Here is a 21642-nt window from a genome sequence, read left to right on the forward strand (position 1 = left end):
GTTTAACTGGGTTAGGGCCACTAACAATTACTAATACATTATCTTCAAGCTACTTAATTATATTTTCCATAGCCATACAGAAGAAGGGGAAGTGGAAAACTGGACAAATAAAGTCAGTAAATATAAGTTGAAAAATACTTCCACCATCCACTACCTTGACCTACTCCATAGTTTTCTTATGTTTTGCCCTTATGGAAGTGGTGTCAATATTTTCAATGAAGAAGTAGGTTTTTGGGTATGAGCATTTCATCAAAGATACCATATACCAAGGCTGTTCTTAAAAAGTACATCAAATTAATCACAAGGGTCAAAATGTTTTAATGTCCATAATATTAACTGCAGACTCTTCCCCAAATGCGACCCAGCAATGCTTCACAAAACTCAATTGTAATTTTTAAGTAGAGAAAAACACAGTGAAGGGCCTCTTAGATGCAGGCAGCAAGTATAAAATTATTACAGAGTTAGTGACATTTCTGTTTATTTATGATAATCCTGTTAATTCAATTTGTTGAAGATTAGCATCCAGAGCGCATTAAAGCAGGAGTCCTCATACAATGTGGCAGTGTTAAGTACACTGGTAAAGTCTTGGGTCATGATGTCTACAGTTACAAAGTTAATTGAGGTCTTTTAGGTCCTTTTGCAGTTTTTCTAAATTATGACCCAAACTTAGGTAGCCAAAGTGATGACAGTTTTTTTTTGATGTGAAGAAATAATTAGTAAGCAACAAACACTGACCGTATGTGAAAAGCTTTAATCCAGTGTGTGTTTAATTGTTGATGGCAGTGTGCATGTGTTTTTCTGGCTGATATAGTGAATGGGCACTGTTTTCTCTGCTTCTTATAATCTGTAACTAAATATGGACTTCATGACTTCAATTTGAGTTAAGTGGTCTTTATGTTCTACTACTGGCAGTATTGAACAGTAGCACATTGTGTCTCTGTTTTCCTTAAACCTGTTGAAGCTAGTTTAATGGCACAGGTATGAATGTGTACTGTAATATCCTCTTCAACACTGACACACCTACAAGAAATTGTAGCTTACACATAACTAAACTGGCCACACATGGTTTCATAGAGGTTTTCAGCCTGTTCACTATCCAGACAGTCAGATGAGATTGTCATTTTGTACAGGCTGAACATCCATATCGCAGGCGGCTTTATATTCTGGCCAGCCAATGATACCTCATACAAGCAGATGTGATCACACATAGATTAGCTGCTTCTGGTTGCTATATATGACTTTGTTAGTTAATACCAGTAATTGCACACTGAAATACAGCTATCAAGTCACCAATATTGAAAAAAAACAGACCATTCACCATGAATAGAAGATAGCAGATTCTTAAGCTCACTATTTTCTAAAGGTACATAAATCGGATTTAGACAATCAAATCCGGGAGCCTGCCAGGGGAAGGGGGGCGTGATGGAGGGGCGGGGCTCCAAAAATCGCATAATTTTGGACACGCCCCGTGACGTAATGACGCGTCATTTTACAGCAGGGTCAGGCCAAACACCACGATTCCTGGTGAATCGCGGCGTTTTTTATCTAATTGGATCTAAACTAGGGAGTGGGCAAATCCGGGAGATAGCCACACTCTCCCAGGAGTCTGTGAGACTCTTGCAAAATGCGGGAGTCTCCCGGACATTCCAGGAGAGTTGGCAAGTATGGTTTATACATAAAAACGAAGTAAAGCTGGGTACACACTGCAGAAAGTTTTTCCCGATGCAATATCTTTAACCATTTTACCAATGACTGAAAGTCCTGATCAGCATGCAGATTCATGTGTACACAATATACACGTTTTACACGATTTACCTTCAGATCTGTGCACTTCATCTGTCATAACCATCTACTGAAAAGATTATGACTCTGTAACCTTTATGGAGATCTGTCTACACTGCTGCATACACACTGCAGAATTTGCCCGACATCGTTCATAGTGATATTTAGTCAGTTTATAAAGTCAAATCAAACGATGCAATGTGCTTTGGTGCGATAAAACATGATTGTTGGAACGTACACACTAATGCAATATTGGACATTACAGTTGTTTATCGTGTGTGGTCGGCATGATGATCGAGTGAAAAACCTGTAGTGTGTACCCAGCTTGAGAATGGCACACTTCTGAAACATGCAATAAATAAATAAAAGGAAACGGAAAGCAGGCAGATTACCATTAATGCTGTATTGTATGGAAATGTGGCTATGCTCCAATCAGGGATTGGACTGTCTTACATGCCTTTTGCTTTACCCTTATATTGTTATACAATCCAGATCTCTGCAATAGCTAGTAGACAAAGGAGAGTGACACCTGTTCTTCTGGCCAGAAACTTTATTGGCTCCCAGCCTGTGAATTGAGCTAAGTAATCTAAAACCAGAACACTCCCGCAATGCTGCTATTGGGACTAGTGGATATGGGGGGGGGGGGTGCACTAGAAATACTTATTACTTATTTCTATTACTTATAGAGTCATACCCACTAAAACTAGTAAGATGCATGCAATTGATGCAAGTGAATATGAGGCCAACAGGGGCGCACGCAGGATTGTTAGGAGGGCGGGTTCCCCCCACCCCAAAAAAAACCCCAAAAACCCGTTTCGACAGCTCTGTACTATACAGCAGCCGCGGCGCTGTCAAAGAAGCGTCCGCGGCGCTGCTGTATAGTACAGTGCCGCTATGTGGGGCACTTACTTAGCGGAGGGGAGGGGTTTCTGGAGACCCAGAATCCCCCCCTGCGTGCCCCTCTGTCCAAATCGGGGTTTAGAGAATACAGATGACATTAAACATAATCTATTGGGCAGTGATTGATGTGAGTGAGTTCTCTGTACATCATTGCGGAATTAGTGGAGCTATATAAATAGCTGATTATGATGGTGTGCATGAAGTTCCATACCCAAAAATGTCACATCTCCTTAGCAGTAAATAGGAGATCTACAGAACTGGCATCTTCTAATAGTTGTTCTCATGATGATATTAAATATATTGCTTTGAACAAACAAACTCCATACAGATAAAGCCATGGTCGGAAATCGAACTCATTACCCAGTGCTGTGAGGCAGAAGTGCTAACCACTAAGCCACTATGCTGGATGGCTTTGTCCATATTTCTCAAATTAGGGTTTATTTTAAAGAAATTTCCACACATTAGTGTATACTTCATATAAGCAGACGTTATGATGTAGCTAATAATTTTCCATCACACAGGGGGAAATGCTGACACAAAGGTTAGGAAACCCAGCTGCAGATAATATAATGTAATTTTTGATGGGTTACTGCACCCTTCTGTACATTTGCAAACATATGTTATTTTAGATGAAACAGAGTGCAGATGGGGTATGTGGCAAAACCAATTTTTGCACATGGTCCAAAGATGTTGATGTCAGCATTCGGTAAAGGATTCTGAGACACAACACATTCTAGGTAATACTATGGGGGAGAAAAGTTTGAGTAAAATCTTTATGGTTCTTCAAGCAATTTTACATTTAATAAATTAATTAATGACTTTGGAAGCTGTCATTGAGTGACACATTTTTGCTGTTTTACTTGATGATGGTTGTTATCAGTGTTCATTGTTACTTTGCATGACGCCATATGATCTCTGAACAAACAGCTGACCATCGGCTAAAGGTTGGTCCTCACCTGTATTCAGTGTTTCATCAGACATTTGTGTGCAGCATATTTGAGTCACTTTAGTGTTTCAGATGCGCTCTTCAGTGGCGCACGCAGGGGGGGTTTCTGGGTCTCCTAAAAAAGTGCCCTGCATATCGGCACTGTGGTATACAGCAGCCGCGGCGCTGTCTAAATACAGCACCGCTTTGACAGCGCCGCGGCTGCTGTATACTACATTGCAGCCAAAACGGAGCTGCCGCGCATGTGCTGGCGCATGTGCGGCAGGTCTCTAGGGTTTGTTTTTTTCGGGGTGGAGGAAACCCCCCCTGAAAAATCCTCCGTGCGCCCCTGCTCTTAGAACACTATTAAATGCCCACCTCTTCACTTAATATGGATTCTAAAGAATACAATGTTTTTGTGCTTTTACAAATACCAGATTTTGAGGTGGAAAATGAGGCCTTCGAACAAAAAAGAACTAATACCTTTTGAAAAAAGAAGGAGAGCCCGATTGTCAAGGCATAGCCTAAATGCGATTTGGGTACATGTAGAATGGAAATTGGTCTTTTCTTCACTGAAAATAATTAGATAGAAAACACATTTGCAATATATTCTGGTGCACATGCAAGAAAATGTAATATCTAAAGCCTTCGTGTTTCTTGGAGTCTAGAGTTCACTTGCAAGGCATTGCTGAGTTTCCCTCGGTCCCTCATTTCCAGCTCTGGAAAGGAAGAAAACTATTAGCAACTCTGTCAACAGTTTTACTTTGAAGGATTTCAATGAATGAAGAGAAACTAAAGGCAGGCCAGACACAAAATGGAATGCACTGTTTATTATCAAGACTTTCTGCCACATGGTAGCCATATAAACAACAATCATAAGATAATGCAATTATGACATGTTGCATTTAAATTTGATGGCACATTATTACACTTTTAAACAGGATTATTCACTTCTGAGGTACATACATGTAGTATAATTTTCATAATGTTTTGAATGAGTTAATGGTTGGTTTATTCTTCTTTTGGAATCTTGTGGACATTGTATAGAATGATTCATGTCATGCAAGATCTGTGTGCAGAGGTCAAATAGTCAACTGTTTCTGTAAAAAACTGCATGCAGAAATGGAGGAAGGGTATTGCCTTGAGGAGCTCAGAAAGTAAAGAGTAAAACAAAATCCATTTTGGTTGATGTTCCTGGTTTCTGTGTATGAGATGATCTGTGTACTCTACCAATAGGTTTATGTGAATGGACTCACATGGCTGGTATATTCTCAGGTGCATGCATGTGTGTTCATTTCTATTTTCATTCAGTCACAGTTATGTACTTGCATTGTTTTTTTGCATTCACAATCATCATCACCATTTATTTATATAGTGCCCCTGATTCCACAGCGCTGTACAGAGAACTTACTCACATCAGTCCCTGCCCCATTGGAGCTTACAGTCTTAATTCCCTAACACACACACAAGCAGAGAGAGAAAGAGAGATTAGGGTCAATTTTTATAGCAGCCAATTAACCTACCAGTATGTTTTTGGAGTGTGGGAGGAAACCGGAGCACCCGGAGGAAATCCACGCAAACACGAGGAGAACATACAAACTCCACACAGAAAAGGCCATGGTCGGGAATTGAACTCGTGACCGCAGTGCTGTGAGGCAGAAGTGCTAACCACTGAGCCACCGTGGTTGAATTCACAATTCAAAGGACCTCATTTCAAGACCACAAATTCATATAACTTATACAAATAATTCAGAGAACTAAATAGAATCAAATTTTGCTTGTGTAATATGCAACCAATGAACATTGTGTACTATAGGACAAACACTTATATTTGATATTACAGTTAAACCATAATTATTAATTTGAAATGTATCTGAAACGATTTTCATTGCACACATTCATATTCATTGCCAATATCTGTAATATGTTTAAGGCAGTCAAGAAAAACAAATTTGAATTACATTATTGTTGTTCTATTTGAGTTTCAAACACAATATTTAAAGAATGATGATTTCGACAGTGTCCTTTCAGACAACATCTGGTTACACCCTAAATTGCCATCTTCCAGCAGGGCTCCTCTAGGCTCTCAGAACAGTTTACACAAGGCATATCTTTCTTTTACAGTCACCTCTGTAAACATAATGTGATGCTGCAGATCTAAATAAAAACAAGCCCCCAGGTTTTATCCAAACTGACTTTGTCTCCTAAGAATTACACACAGATGTTTTTCCCCACCAAGAATTGAATGGTTAGATTAATATCTTTATTCTTCCAAATCTAAAGTTTAAAAAATGACATCTGCTCAGGTACAGTGGTTCTAAAAAGTACTCGCCTCCCTTGGCATTTTCCACATTTTGTTTTCTTACATCATGTTATTTCAATGGATTTTTTTAAAATTCTTACCAATTAGCAACACAAAATATTCTGCATGTCAAATAAACAAAACAACAAGACTTTTCTCAATTAGTTACAAATAAAAAAACAAACTATTGATTCCTCCCCCTTTTGCGAAGATGAACCTCAATAAACCCCTGGTGCAATCAGTTGTATTTGGGGTCTCATAATTACTTGATTTGAGTCCATCTGTGTACAATTAAAGTATTTCAGTTGATTTAAAAATAAATAGTCTTGGATGTTAAAGGTCCCACAGTTGGTTAGAGCATTTCTAAACGAGCTGCATCATCATCATCATCATTTATTTATATAGCGCCACTAATTCTGCAGCGCTGTACAGAGAACTCATTCACATCAGTCCCTGCCTTATTGGAGCTTACAGTCTAAATTCCCTAATATAGACACACTCACACACAGACAGACAGACGGACAGGGAGAGACTAGGGTCAATTTTGATAGCAGTTAATTAACCTACCAGTATGTTTTTGGAGTGTGGGAGGAAGCTGGAGCACCCAGAGGAAACCCATGCAAACACTGGGAGAACATACAAACTCCACACAGATAAGGCCATGGTTGGGAATCGAACTCATGACCCCAGTGCTGTGAGGCAGAAGTGCTAACCACTAGGCCACTGTGCTGCCCCATGAAGTTCAAAAAACATTCCAGGCTAATTCAAGAATAGGTTATTAAAAAGCACCAACCAGGAGAATGATCCAAAACTGAGCATCTCTGCAAGAAGGACACTTGTTATGGAAGCCACCAAAAGGCCTAACATTACAGTCTTCCATGGCAGAGATGGGAGAAACGTTCCATGGAACAGCAATACCTAGGGCACTTGACAAATCTGCTAAAATAAAAGAAATCTGCAAGGATCTGCTCTGTTGAAACACAAGTTTTGGCCTCAACTGTAGGCGCTATGTTTGTCTCAAACTTAACACGGGGAATCAAATCAATACCATTACTGTGAAAAATGGTATAATAGCATAATACTATGGAGATGGTTCCTGCTTCACAGACTGGACAATTTTTCAACATGGTGGTTAATTCTAGATAAATCTTAAGGGAAAACAGTGTTTAAGACAGCTAGCATTTGGGAGAATATTTATATTACAACAGGACAATGAACATAAGCGTAAATGCCACATTGGAGTGGCCAGACCTCAATCTCATGGAGAGTCTGTGGAATGATTTGAAAATTGTCATTATCCAACCTGATAGAACTCATGTAATATTGCAAAAGTGGCTAAAATAGCAATACCCAAATGTGTAAAGCTGGCAGAGACTTACCCAAATAGACTTGTAACTATTATTGCAGCTAAAAGTATTAGACAAAGAAGGGTTAATATTTATGTAATTTATGCAAATATTGTGTCTTTTGGTTTCTTTCTATTTGACATTACAAAATAGTTTGTGTTGAGCACATGTAATTATTTACACAAACGTGAGAGAATAATTTTGATAGCCACAGTGTACACTAAGAAAGGTTTGGAATTGCAAGGTAAGACCGCTTCTTCCACTGACCTCAATTAAAACATAAAAGCCATCCAGAATATACTGCTGTGACCATAGAGATGTGGGAGAATTATAAACAGATTCCTATTTATTACCATTGCTTAATAAATCCAACATTGTGTCATGCGTACTAAAAATACCTTCTGCAGAGTTACACTGAATATTAACTTATGGAGAAATACACTGTAGTGTTCTCCCCAGCACCTATTTCCCGGGTGCTCCACCCGGCTCTTTTTACTTGTCACCCGGCTCTTGGAGCCCAACAGAGTCCTTTTACAATAGTATAAAACATTGTTTGTCCTATTAGAACAGGCACTATGTGAGCACTACAGCCAGCAGTGTGTTAGACCACTGACCACCAGTCTGACCAGTCCTGGCAGGTGTGGGCAAAAGCTTCCAACATTTTTTATTATTATTGCAAAGCATTAAAACTACGCCCACCCTGCTGCTTCTTATTGCCACCATGCTGGCAAAATTTTCTGGGGAGAACACTGCACTGAATCATACTATTTAACTTTTATGTTGTGTTAATAAAAATTGAATTTGGTAATAAAAAAAAATCCTTTAGATTTTAAGCACACCATCCATTTTACTATGTGATACAGCGAATAACATCATGTTTGAATGTCCTAGGGCAGTGGTTGGCTGCAGGCAGCCCTAGGGCCACATGACCCTTCACCAGCTGCCTCCAGCTCATTTCTGCTTTACTGTCAGGTTTAGTTGCTATATATAACACTCATTTAAAATGCAGAGACTTACCCAAATTTACTGGTAAGGGGTGACGGTGGAGCTGGTAAGGGGTGATGATGCAGCTGGTAAGGGGTGACGGTGCAGCTGGTAAGGGGTGATGGTGGATCTGGTAAGGGTAGACGGTGGGTCTGGTAAGGGGTGACGGTGGGTCTGGTAAGGGGTGACGATGGAGCTTGTAAGGGGTGACGGTGGATCTGGTAAGGGGTGACGGTGGAGCTGGTAAGGGGTGACGGTGCAGCTGGTAAGGGGTGACGGTGGAGCTGGTAAGGGGTGACGGTGGAGCTGGTAAGGGATGACGGTGCAGCTGGTAAGGGGTGATGGTGGATCTGGTAAGGGGTGACAGTGGGTCTGGTAAGGAGTGACGGTGGGTCTGGTAAGGGGTGACGATGGAGCTGGTAAGGGGTGACGGTGCAGCTGGTAAGGGGTGACGGTGGAGCTGGTAAGGGGTGACGGTGCAGCTGGTAAGGGGTGACGGTGCAGCTGGTAAGGGGTGATGGTGGATCTGGTAAGGGGTGATGGTGGGTCTGGTAAGGGGTGACGGTGGGTCTGGTAAGGGGTGACGATGGAGCTGGTAAGGGGTGACGGTGGATCTGGTAAGGGGTGATGGTGGAGCTGGTAAGGGGTGACGGTGCAGCTGGTAAGGGGTGACGGTGGAGCTGGTAAGGGGTGACGGTGGAGCTCGTAAGGGGTAATGAGGTGATAGTTTTTCCTGCCAAGCCATACAAAAGTAAGGTAAAACCAAAAGTATCTTTAGCTCAGAAATAGAGACAAGCAGGTAGGTTAATGTTTTATGTTAAATGCTTTATAATATAACATATTTCAAGGATGAATTTATTAACTTAAAACAGCTTTTTTAAGGACAACAATTGTACACTTGAGAAGTTCACATAACATTTCACGCCCTGTTTTGTCTGTTGGAGCACTCACTCTAATGTTAGTACATTGGCCACAGAGAGAAAAACCTACTTGTCCACAGTCACAAGGAGCAAAGCCTGAGGGACATGAACAGAGGTTTCCAACAAGTATCTCAGTGTTGCTGTTATTCGCTTAATAATCAGTAAATTCAGCTAGTGCTGAAGAATTATAAAGTCTTTGCCATGCAGAGTTTTTGATTATCATCCTTTTTTGTGATTTAGCTTTGAATGAATTGGAGAAATTGTACAACCTTTTCTGCTTTTCTTACATACCCTTTCAATTTAGAAATAGAGAAAAATGGCAGACAAATTATTGTTTCCAGATTATTTATTTTTTAACTAGTGATTTACAACATTTAGGTAGTATTTCAACCATGCTCTCCAGTGTATTCTTAATTGTTTTTTGTTTGTTTGTTTTTGTTTTATAAACCAGCTGTACCTCATTCTTTGGCTTCCAGTAAGCCCTCCATAAAGGTACATTGCACACAGTACAGCTCACTTTGATCCTCCAGTTAACAGAGAGTCTTTATTGGAACTTAGAATGTTAGTGTTTTGGCAGATAGAGACCTTTCTATTTTCTGTGGCTGGATATTTCTGGGAATGTTGTATAATTCAGAACATTTAAAGTTTCCAATAAATAAAGGTGTTATTGATTTTTCAGGTACAACATAAAGACATGAATGAAAAGGATAACTCAATTGTTTTTTTGCCAACAGGGTAAACAACAAGAAAGCAAAGGAGGTACAGAAAGGGAGAAGGGGGGTTGATAGTTATTGTACATTATTCATACTATATTAAATAGAGAAGATTTATGATAACAAAACAAAGTTCAAAAATATAATGCGTGTCTCTGCTTACATTGAAAGGAAAGGTGTATGAGGGGGGCTTAGTAGGAGGTTAATATAGTTGAGGTGGCAGTCATTAATGGAGTAAATATATGTAAGGTAGGTTGATTTAATCTTGTAGCAGAGGAATGGGCCTAGAGTGTGCATGTGAATTTTTTTAAGGTATTATCAGTGGTTGAAATGGAAATGTAGAAGTGGCGGTATGATAAGTGTAATGCAAATGTAAGTGAATGGAATTTTGATAGTTTTACAATGGAGGCAGCAGGAGAAGTGGCAGTATGACATACCACTGTATACACACCCACTTTCACCACTGGATGTTATGAATGATGCTAGAAATGTCTTCTATACTGTAAACCAAATTCTGTTGATGACAGAAAGTAAGGAAGGTGGTTCTGTATTATTCCGATATATAGTGCAATCTGGCACCTAATATGTGTTATTAATCTTAGTGTGCATTTAGTGATATCTGAAATGGGGTAGTAATGAGTAAGAGAGAGGGAACCAGAAAAGTGTACACCAGTAATGTTTTTTGATTAGGCCGTGAACGTCTCTCCATAGAAGGGCTATTTTTAAACAATGCCACCACATTTGGGACAGAGTACCTTTGTTGCCACAGAGACTTCAGCAGAGAAGAGAGGTGTCTGGGAAAATAGACTGGAACCTTTTGGGCTCAAGATACCAGCGATAGTAAATATTGTGAGCATTAGGATAACTTAAATTATATTGTTTGCATATCAGTTTTGAAAACATTTTTTTTTTCCAACAAGTGCTGCTTAAGATCTTCATAGCTGTAGAACAGTGTGACACTTTTATCTTAAATGTCATGTCTTTTGCCAGTAACATAGTAAATCTAAAATGCAGTGGTCTAGGTTGTACAATGGAGCATGATATGAATAAGTAACGCCACAAATGTGCAAATATGGTCATTTTTAACTTTATCTGCTGGCTGTCTCCCTATGTGCATGGAATTATCAAATTGAATTATAGGTCAAAGCAGAAACAAACTGGGTAGGGTTTAAAGGTGCAGACAAGTGTAATATGTGATGGTAAAGGCTGGTATAATGTTTGAGAGCGTAAGGGGATGCAATGCATTGGGACTACCAAAATATGAAAAAATACATGAATAAATGAAATGAGATAATGTACTGTATATTGAAAGCAGGTTTCTATTCACAAGTACGATGCCTTAACACCCTATCATACATAGGCTCATGTATAAAACAGTAGGTAAGCCCAGTTTACTATTATTTTTTCCACAATGCAAGCTTCCCAACGCACAAAGACATTTAATAGCAAAAGATATCACAATTACAGCAAACCGTGATGATGCATAAGAAGGTATATCAGAATACAGAAAAGTATATCCGAATACAACGTAAGCGCCCCTGGGCCCAGGTCCAGATTCAGTCTTGTAGTCTGCAGGCAAAAAGAGATTTAATACTGGCCATGGGGCTTGCTTATATACAGTTTGAGTTAACAAAAACCCAGTGATGGTGTCACAAAGTTAAACTAAGGTCCTTCTTCAGTGGTCCAGGGGTCAACAGTCCAGTACAATGCAAATAATAGGTCAGTTCAAAGGATTCCTCTCCAAAGGTGGGGGCAGCTCACTCCAACATCTGAGCACATGTAGTGCTTGAGGGAGCCAACATGATCCAGATTAACGCAACCTATAAAAATGTGCTGCTTACAGTATTATAGAGTATCAATATAATAATCATAACTAGTGATCACAGTGTGCTATCACTTAGCCGCTGATACCAGATTTCTACTGGTGAAATGAGGAATGATATAAGACCAAATACCATACATTTCTTAGGACCTGATCCATAAATACCTGTAATGTATATTTATTTTTGCTTAAATAATCTTTAAGTTTTACTAATAAACTGATGTGAGTTGGAACTTTATTAAATGTGTACTAATTAGAAATGTTAGTGTAAATGTGAGTGTGTGTGTTGTTTTCCTATGTGATTGCGTTATTAAATGTGGCGCACTAATCGCAATTTCACGGTAAATAATTAATAATCAATTTTGCCGACTTTATCCAATTATTCGACTTTCACACAAGTATAAATCCTTTTTATCAAAAATGACTTACTGAATAGTGACAAATGCTTATATGATGAGATGAGTCATCAGTAATGGTGCATTCCAAAAATGTCTACAGGCTTGAGTGTTTGTTTCCTGCCATTATGGGCTCTTCCGTCATGGTGTGGGGGAGCCTTTCCATGTCATGGCATGGTTTAGAGCCACTCATCTACACCTAGGACAAGAAAAATGGCAATAAGTAGCCGTTCAGAGTGGTTATTGCCATACTTTGATGAAGGATTTCTTCCCAGATTATTATGCAATTATGAAGAAAGACTAGACAAGGGTTTGAAAGCATCAATATAAGCAAATACTTATTCTTTAATTCACAATTTCAAATATAAAACCATACAACCCGAACAATGCTGAATTATCCATTTTAAGATGGGCAGTTACACAGCTTAGCAAAGCAAAACTTCGATATTTCCACATGATACACAGAACCTGTGGGAATATGGTATGTATCATATTTTTTAGCTCAGGTTATCGTAGTTGGAAAATAAGTAAACGGGATGAGTCCATTGTCTGAAGTCTGTAGTGGGTCGTTTTGGATAACATGCAAATGTACTTGTATTTAAATGGCAAATAAATCACTGTATTCATGATTGTGACATGATGATTAGATGGCATGTTAAACATGGGAAAGGACAACAAATATGGTGAACCAACAAAGGAGTAGGCATGGTATATGTTTAGAGTTGTCAGCACAGCTGCTGAGTCTCCATGGCATAAAACATCTGCAAAAGCACAAAATTGAATTACAAAACAGACTTCAATGCAAACTGCTTGGCAGACAGCAGAGTGATACTCTGCATACATGTAACTAAAACAAACAGGAGAGGCCAGACTCATCAGTGACATTCTCCTGCCAGTGTTTGCTTACTGGGATTGCCCATTAGCACCATCTCTCTTGTCACTTAATTGCTGTGTGGCAGCAGGAGCTACAGATGTAACATCCTGTCAGAGATAGAAGCCACCAGCAGACTTAATGGCATTTCAGTCTGTATGGATTTTCTGTAATCGAATTCAGCTGCTCCCCAAGTGGGTATTTCAAGGAACGTTTGTACTTTAATGTTGTGCGCAGTATAACTTTTTCTTCTTTTTTTCGGTATGACATTATAAATCATCAAATGTTGTATTTTGGAAGGAATCATTACATATATTTACATCACTAATTACCTATAAGTAATTAAGGATTATTAGTCAGTTGGTGAGAAGTGCAGGTTTGAAAACTTGTAATTATTTTTTTCTCATGTTATAAGGAAATAAAGGAGCAGTTTTGTGGAATAATGTAGCATAGAGCTCACAGACTGGCAGCCAGGTCATGTTTGTATTATCTATTAACCTAGTGGCTGGGTTTATGGAGACAAAAGTTCCACTAAAAGCAGAGTCACTAATATATGCTGTATAGAACAGTGTTGGCTAACCTGTGACACTCCAGGTGTTTGTGAAACTACAAGTCCCAGCATGCTTTGCCAATATATAGCAGCTTATTTCTGGAAGGGCATGCTGGGACTTGTAGTTTCACAACACCTGGAGTGTCACAGGTTAGCCAACACTGGTATAGTAGCACCAAAATTTTAACTTCTTTACGCAACAAGCATATCTGAAGATCCATACTATGTATGTGACTTGCATTTTTCAAGCATGATGTACTTTTTTAACTAAAAGATACTTTTACGTATTGCATAACAGCTTTTTATACCATACTTGCCAACTCTCCCGGAATGTACGGGAGACTTCCAAAATTCGGGTACGTCTCCCGGACTCCCGGGAGAGCAGGCAAGTATCCCGCATACGGCAACTCACTCATCAAAATGACGCGATTCGCTGTGAATCGCATCATTTTGGCCCCGCCCCCCGTGACAAATGGCGTTTTTGTCACGGGGTGGGGCCAAAATGACGACACTGACCACGCCCTCCAATCACACCCCCTGCCCGGGATCTCCCGGAATTCACTTTCCAAAGGTTGGCAAGTATGATTTATACATAGAAGCATGTCACTTGTTATTGTAACAGTGCAAATATGGCAGAAAATGTATTTCTGTTTTTATGTAATTAAAATAACTATTACACGTTTTGTACCCTCTGGTACATATCTCATTCACCAATATAGTGTATATTTAAAAACAAAACAAAAGAGTGGGGACAAAAGATAGAGATTTTACACGTCTTGCTAAGTAAATACTGACTGAATAGTAATTGAAAGCAATCATGCATTTGCTGTCGTCTAAAAGACTGTAATTTGCTTCTAGGCCTGTGGCCAGATTTCTAAACTGGGTAAAATTCATTTTTTAGGAAAACATTGACCTCTTCCCCTGTTTTCTTTTCATGTGCTGCCTGGAACTCCAAGTCTTTTATTAAGCTGCAGTGAGTAATTGTAAAACTCTCACTTAGTAATTAGACCGATCTGATTCCTCTAATAAGCGGGGTTTGTGCCTTTTGTAACAAACTAAATTGAAACTAGAGTAATTGGTGCTGAATGTTATCACTGTCCAACATCCACAATTAATATTTATTCTGTATATAGGGGCTGATGCAGAGGGAATACTATGCCCGTTTGTGTAGTATATGTGAAATTGTTCTGAGCATGCCCAGAAAAGTGTCAGTGCGCATATGAACCTGTGATACTGGCTCTTAGGCCGCCTGCTCCTGTAGAGGTGGGACGGGGAGTAGGAAGGACCATTAATTACTCAGGCTACATCCCTATATGCCTATGTCATTTCTAAATCTTTTGCACACAACCCTATTTCATACCAGTGATCTGGAACTGTTGGGGCTATGGTTAATTGTTTCATGACATTAAACCATACTTGCCAACCTTATGTTGGCTGGGTCCGGGAGATCCTGGAGGGCAGGAGGGGTGTATGGGTGGAGGGGGTGGGACTTCACAATTTGCATCATTTTGGCCCCGCCCCCGGTGACGTAATGCCTGTTTTGGGTCTTGACCCCAAACAAGCATTACATCACTGGGGGTGGGGCCAAAATGACACAAATTGTGAAGCCCCACCCCCTCCGCCCGTACATTCCGTCTCTAATTTTATTGAAGTGGGCAGATGGGCCAGATAAGGGAGAATCGCCAGCTCTCCCGGAAGTCCGTGAGACTAACCCGAATTTCGGGAGTCTCCCGGACATTCCGGGAGAGTTGGCAAGTATGCATTAAACATAAGATTATGGTGGACTTATTTTTACAGATGACCTTTGCCAGTTCTGCCATAGAATTAATAATTATAACCAGTATAACTAAATTTCCAATAAATCGCCTTTAAAAATGTTCTTCTTTCAGCGGTATTAGATTATTTGCTTTGAAATAGCATGTCTCTACATTGTGGAATATGTGGGGTTTTTTTGCCTTCTCCAAAAAATCAGATGCCTACAAGTATTATGTCTGTTAGGGATAGGATCTGATGGACTTATTTTGTAAAATGTTCTTGAATCCTATGAGTATGTTGTTAATCCTGCCCTGTGTTCAACATCCTGTGACTTAGCATAAATACTTCTTATTAAAGTAAAATAGGACGTTGGCTTCAAGTAAGCTGATCCTACGAGTTATGCAACAATTTTCATCCTTGCCACTTTCATGACATTGTTGTTTCCTAAGGAGCTAAAGCACCATACTGATTAAATATTGTGTATACAATTTAATGCTAGAAAAAAGTTAATTCCACTTTTGTCTCCTTATGTGCAGACAATGCCACTTTAGCTCCGCTATAATTACAATGTATAATTACAATGTCTATTGTATCTTCGTATTTCATAACTTCCTGTAGTCAAAGCAGAAATGTAGATAGTATACATAACAGAGTTTATACTCTAGAGTCCTACATGCTTCCTATTAAAAAAGAAGCCACCATTTCTTCTTTTCCCTCTGTACAATAGTTGAAAGGGATGGAGGCTCCTGTAATCATATATTAGAGAACCCACTCAAACACACGTGTGTGCATGCACAAAATGATTTCAGGATGTTTCAGTCTTTAAGTGGACTGTTGGCCATCCACTTCATGCTGTGACGGAATGATGAAAAACAGATATGTTGTGGAAAGAATTCTTTAAAGCACAGAAGAAATGTCAATGGAAACCATATGCAACCATGTATGTTTATGTGCATGTTTCTTGTGGTTTCACATGTATCTCTATATATTTTTTACAACAGTGTTATTTCCCGTCCTTGATAGAGACATTGCAAGAATTAAAGGGCTAAGTGCATTTTATGTGGAGTAGTGACCCCTTTGTTTCTCATTGAGTATTTTGCGGTCTTACAAGAGACTTTAACTTTTGTCTTGGCTGTTTATAGAAAACATAAGCTATAACCTCAATATCATTTTTGTAAGTAAAAGTGAGCCAGTGGATTAGTCACTGCGGTTCTCCCAGTATATATGATATAGTCTATAGCATATTGTACTCAGATTTTCAAGGCATAAACTTATTATTAGTAATGGGAAAAAAGAATCAGTGGTTGTTTTGAACTCTTGGTTCTTCATCCCCCTGATATCTACATAAGTCAAACTAGGAAGATAAAGGTAAAGCTAATGTTGTATTGATTGAACTGTGGCATTCTGACAACCCTTTAAGGACCCCACAGTGCAAACCACTGATTCTTGTCATTTAGACCTTAAAAATAACAGTTGCATTTTACTGTATAAATCACATGATGCTTAAAAGTTTAACTCCATTGAAAGATTTATTTTGTAAATCTGTTGTTAATGCTATGACAGGATGGGCTTACTCTGCCACCCTGTGTTGTCTCTTCAGTTTATCTGTGGTTTTACCACTTATTCTTGGGGATCACTGTTACTGTCAGTAACTTGCTGTTACTGACCATTTCTACTGGTGTTATTCTGCTACCAGACATTCATCATCATCATCAGCTATTTATATAGCGCCACTGATTCCACAGCGCTGTACAGAGAACTCACTCAAATCAGTCCCTGCCACATTGGAGCTTACAGTCTAAATTCTGTAACACACAGACACAGACAGACAGAGAAAGAGAGAGACTAGGATATATTTTTTTTAATAGCAGCCAATTAACCTACCAGTATGTTTTTGGCGTGTGGGAGGAAACCGGAGCACCCGGAGGAAACCCACATACACAGGCAGAACATTGAAACTCCACACAGATAAGGCCATGGTTGGGAATTGAACTCATGACCCCAGTGCTGTTAGGCAGAAGTGCTAACCACTAAGCCACCGTGCAGGGCCTGATTCATAGTTGAACGTAAGTCCATTTGCGCCCCGTATCTTGCATGACCTTACACCAATGAATACAATTCATGTCTGAGCACAAATGACACTTATTACTGCCTATGACTTGAAGGGCAGAACAGGGGAGGGACGGGGCGAATGAACGTAGGCAATGTACAGTACGGATGTGCCAACACAGATGCTGCCAATTCAAGTACTAGGTTTCTCATAAGTATATGTTTTTTAGCTATATCATTTGCACCAGCTACAGGGCAGGTGTAAGTGCTGACTTATAGTGATGACTGTCACAGCATGGTCTTTGTTTTAAAATCTACTCGTGTATCTGCCACTAGTCAGCACAGAACATGTGTATGCAAGAAAGAGAAACTATAACAATGGTTGTATGTACAGTATGCATTAAGAACATCCTGATTTATGTATTTAATGTTAAAAAAACATGTTTAAATATTTTTAGTAATGATTATAGTATTATTGTTAATGAATAGCGTATTTATACCCATATTACAATAGAAACGTATCTTGGATTTGAATATGGGTGCATGTACTCTCAAGTATCGTGCCCGTTTTAAAAATGCAACTTGCATGCAGGTTGTGTTCGAAGATTAATCAGGCCCTCTCTGACAACTAGTATCAACTATGCACTAGTTGTAGGTGAGTAATTGCTGCCACCACCAGGCTTCTTCGCAGGCACCTGGAACCGCTTACCTTTGGGTATAGCTGCTGCACACCTCTTTGCTGGTTACTATAGCTATTTCCTCCTTGACCGCTTACTTTAGATCTTGACAAGGTAAGTGGCAGAGCATTGACTCAGGTGGCTGTATTTAACACAGGACAGCTGAGGAATGGATTAGAGTGTTAGCTCTTATCTGTAGGTCGCAGAATTACAGCAGGCAGTAGGTGTTATTCATATTAAGCAGAATGGTGTTTATTGCTCAAAGGACTGGTACATATCAGTATATGGTACTGGTGATGTACCCAGAATGTACACACACAATACTGAAAAACGTGTGCTTTTTATATAGAGCTGAAACAAGTCTCCACCTCAGCCACAAATTCAAATAAGCACTGCACCAGTCCTAGTGAATGTTTGAGCAGGGTGGCCAATCTGGGATAGGGGGACTCCACTGAGCCAACCAAGCAGGACTAGATTTGACAGGGCCAATGGACAGAAACTTTATGATTGTATGTATGTCATTTGTCCCCTTATCTGTCATGAGGGCAGATCTCACTCTTGCAAACAGGATTGCATTCAACACAATAATTATTAAACAATAATGTTTAGCATCAGAGAATAGCTCTGGTCACTTGGAGCAATGAGTTGTCTAAAATTGGGATTCAAGCACAATATGCAATAATCTGTAATTTAACAAATATTTGTTTGATTCATCATTGGGACATTTCCCTATTATGTCTAGCAGAGCACAAGGGAATAATATAGTGGTCAAGCGAACACCATACCCCTCAGACCAGACACTAATTTACCTGTGATTTCCAGTTTCCATTTCATACAACCCTGCTGCTGGCATACTACCTTAGAAACCAATACACTTTTGCATTTACATTTTTATATACCAGGTACACTGTGCTGATGAAACAAATACATTAAAACAGTAAAATATTTCTTTTACCCATTTTCTGTGTGGGGAAGGTGGATCCAGCAACAAATGCTGATTGGACAACTGCTTTTTTCTTTAAATACTTTACCTGTTTTACTCCAAATGTATATTTTGTTTCTTCCGTCCAGCACATTGATAAGCCGGAATCTGTTGGAACAAAGTATTGGTTGGTATACGTCAACTATTAACTTTTGAGATGAGGTTGTAGAACAACTCAGAACACACAGATGAATTTTGTGTATGAAACGCTGTATTGTGGAGCACTAGTCTGCTGGCAACTAAACCTTTCTGCAAGACCCAGCAATATGTGGGTTCTGCTTTACATATCTGACCACTTATGAACAGTTTTATCATAGATTAATTGGGCCTTCCAGGTCTCGTCTTGTTCCCCTGTACTTCCATTTCTTAAAGATGTTTCTGACAGTGAAAATTACAAGCTGGAAGCATTTAGATATATTTTTATACCCTTCCCCTGCTTCGTAACACTTTGTTTTCTTTAAGTCCAGAATGAGCTACTTAGAGAAACCCCTGGTTGTTGAGCGTAGACGTAACATACTGAGAGGTTACAGGAGGCAGAGTATTTCATTCTGGAATGGGCTTTACCTGTCTTAATGTAATGACTAATGAGTCAATCAAATTTTGAAGCCTTATAAATGACTTAAATAAAATGACTGGAAGTGTGCCCACACTTTGGCACATGACACATTTATGGTTTTATTTTATTTTTTTCTGTTTTTTTGACTTAAGCAAGTAAATAGTAATTGTACATTAAAATGTACAGATATACTGTATGTCACATTTAAATTTGTAGCCTGCAGAGGATGTATCTGCACCATATATACACTGACCCCTCTCATCCTATTACCACCATCCCTTTGTTATTCTGCTCTTAGCTCTTCAGGGAAGGACAGAGTGTGTGATGGCAGGAGCCGAGGACTGCCTAAGATGATTATTAAGATGACTCTGTCTTTCAACTGTCATATAGCATGTGTAGTAGAACGTGTTAGAGTTACAATGTCCCGTATCCACTACAAGTAAGTTATCTAGAGTTCTGAAAAATGGCACTTGGTGACATCTCTTATGCTTTCTCCTTGAAACAGGCGCCTGAACAAGAATAAATTGCAAGTCCTTCCAGAACTGCTGTTCCAGAATACTGTCAAACTGACCAGACTGTAAGTAAATATTGATCTCTGGCTTCTAGCCATGTATACCATCTTTTCAAAAGTATTTTTTCTCATCTATCAAATTATTCTATGCTGTGATATTGAGATACACTGTATTTGTATTTAGACATATTCTGCTGTGTCTTCTATGTGAAATTGTCACTGTTGCTACTCTTATTGTTCATTTTCAATAAGCCGCTTACTGTGGTCAAAAGACACAAGCTTTAACTTATGAGGACCTCAAGAGATTTAAATTTAAGCAGAAAACATCCAAAAGCATGTTGATTGAATGCATTTCCTGTACTGTAAATTAATTTGTTTTTATTGTGATTAATTCTTGAGTGGTGCATTGCCTATAACCACAAAATGTGTAACTCACATGTTACAGTTTAAATGGTGCATTGTAATGCGCTGGGGTACAGCAACACTTGCCTAAATGTGTCATAAAAATAACAATTTATGTTAAAACATAGAAAAGCCATTTCTAATCCTCCAAAAATGATTCCACTGTTACCATGTGAACTAGGTTGACAATCTGTTTTATGACTTACGTATATGATCTACACTGCAGATTGTGTATTAAAACCATCACATTGTTTTACACGTTTCTGCATTGAATTGTTGATGTAGTTATTTTTGCATTTGTGCATTATTATGGTGTAATGAAAAAAGTATCTTAAATAAGTGAGTTATTTTTCTTTCTCTAATTTATTTTATTTGCATTTTTTTTAGTCATTGTGTGCCTGCTGTCTTGATAGATATACATCTGTTTGTGTAGTATAAGAACATACAAATCATGCCTACTCCTGTTTGCAATCACTTGGTCTCATTTACAAACGGGCTGCAGAAAATGCAGAACCACACTGCTTTTGTGTTTGCGCAAGTCTGCCTGTCTGCAATTCAAGTTACACGCCCACTCTCTGGTCCTTTAAAATGGCGCTGTAAAAGGGGGATGTGCCCAGAGCACTCATTCCCAGTGACTGACTGGGGAGGTGGGGGGGACATTAATTTTATTAGCTGTGTTCTGAGGTGAAATGAGCATCTGTTACTCTGCCTATTACCTGAATGGACAGACCGCAGTTGATGTCATACATTGCGCAACTGGAGGTTACTGGGAATAAATGCTGCCTACAGTTGTAGTTTCTTTCACACTGGTCTCCCTGGAGCTATGCAGGGCTTTAACTATTGCCTGCCTGATGGAGAAGCCAAAGACTCCTGGGCCGCACTGCGGAAACTGAAATATTAAGTGGCTTGAAAATGAACAAAATAGATTGTCAATCCTTGTTAATATTTTCACCAAGCGTTATTAAACAAAAATACAAATAAGAACTAATTATTAATGAAGTACCGTTTTATACCGAATATTTTTGAAAAGTGAAAGAAATAACAGAATGTGGAGGCTAATGATAACTCCGTTGTTTAGGAAAGTGTTAATAAACTTACTTATACCCACAATAACTTGTTTATTTTACATTATTAAGTAATTATTTACTTTGGTAGTTAAGTGCTGACAGGATTTCAGGCCTATTTAAGAACACACAGCCA

General features: G+C 39.1%; 1 protein-coding gene across 1 annotated transcript in view; it reads left to right on the plus strand.

Annotated features, from left to right (window-relative positions):
- The window catches only part of SLIT3 (slit guidance ligand 3), a 488331-nt gene that overhangs the window by 81691 nt on the left and 384998 nt on the right, over positions 1 to 21642 (plus strand). Inside the window, exon 4 of the mRNA XM_075209818.1 lies at positions 20035 to 20106. Within this exon, the coding sequence (XP_075065919.1) occupies positions 20035 to 20106 (72 nt within the window). The remainder of the gene's footprint in view (positions 1 to 20034; positions 20107 to 21642) is intronic.

The sequence above is a fragment of the Mixophyes fleayi genome, chromosome 4 (genome assembly GCF_038048845.1).
Source record: "Mixophyes fleayi isolate aMixFle1 chromosome 4, aMixFle1.hap1, whole genome shotgun sequence".
NCBI classification, from domain to species: Eukaryota; Metazoa; Chordata; class Amphibia; order Anura; family Limnodynastidae; genus Mixophyes; species Mixophyes fleayi.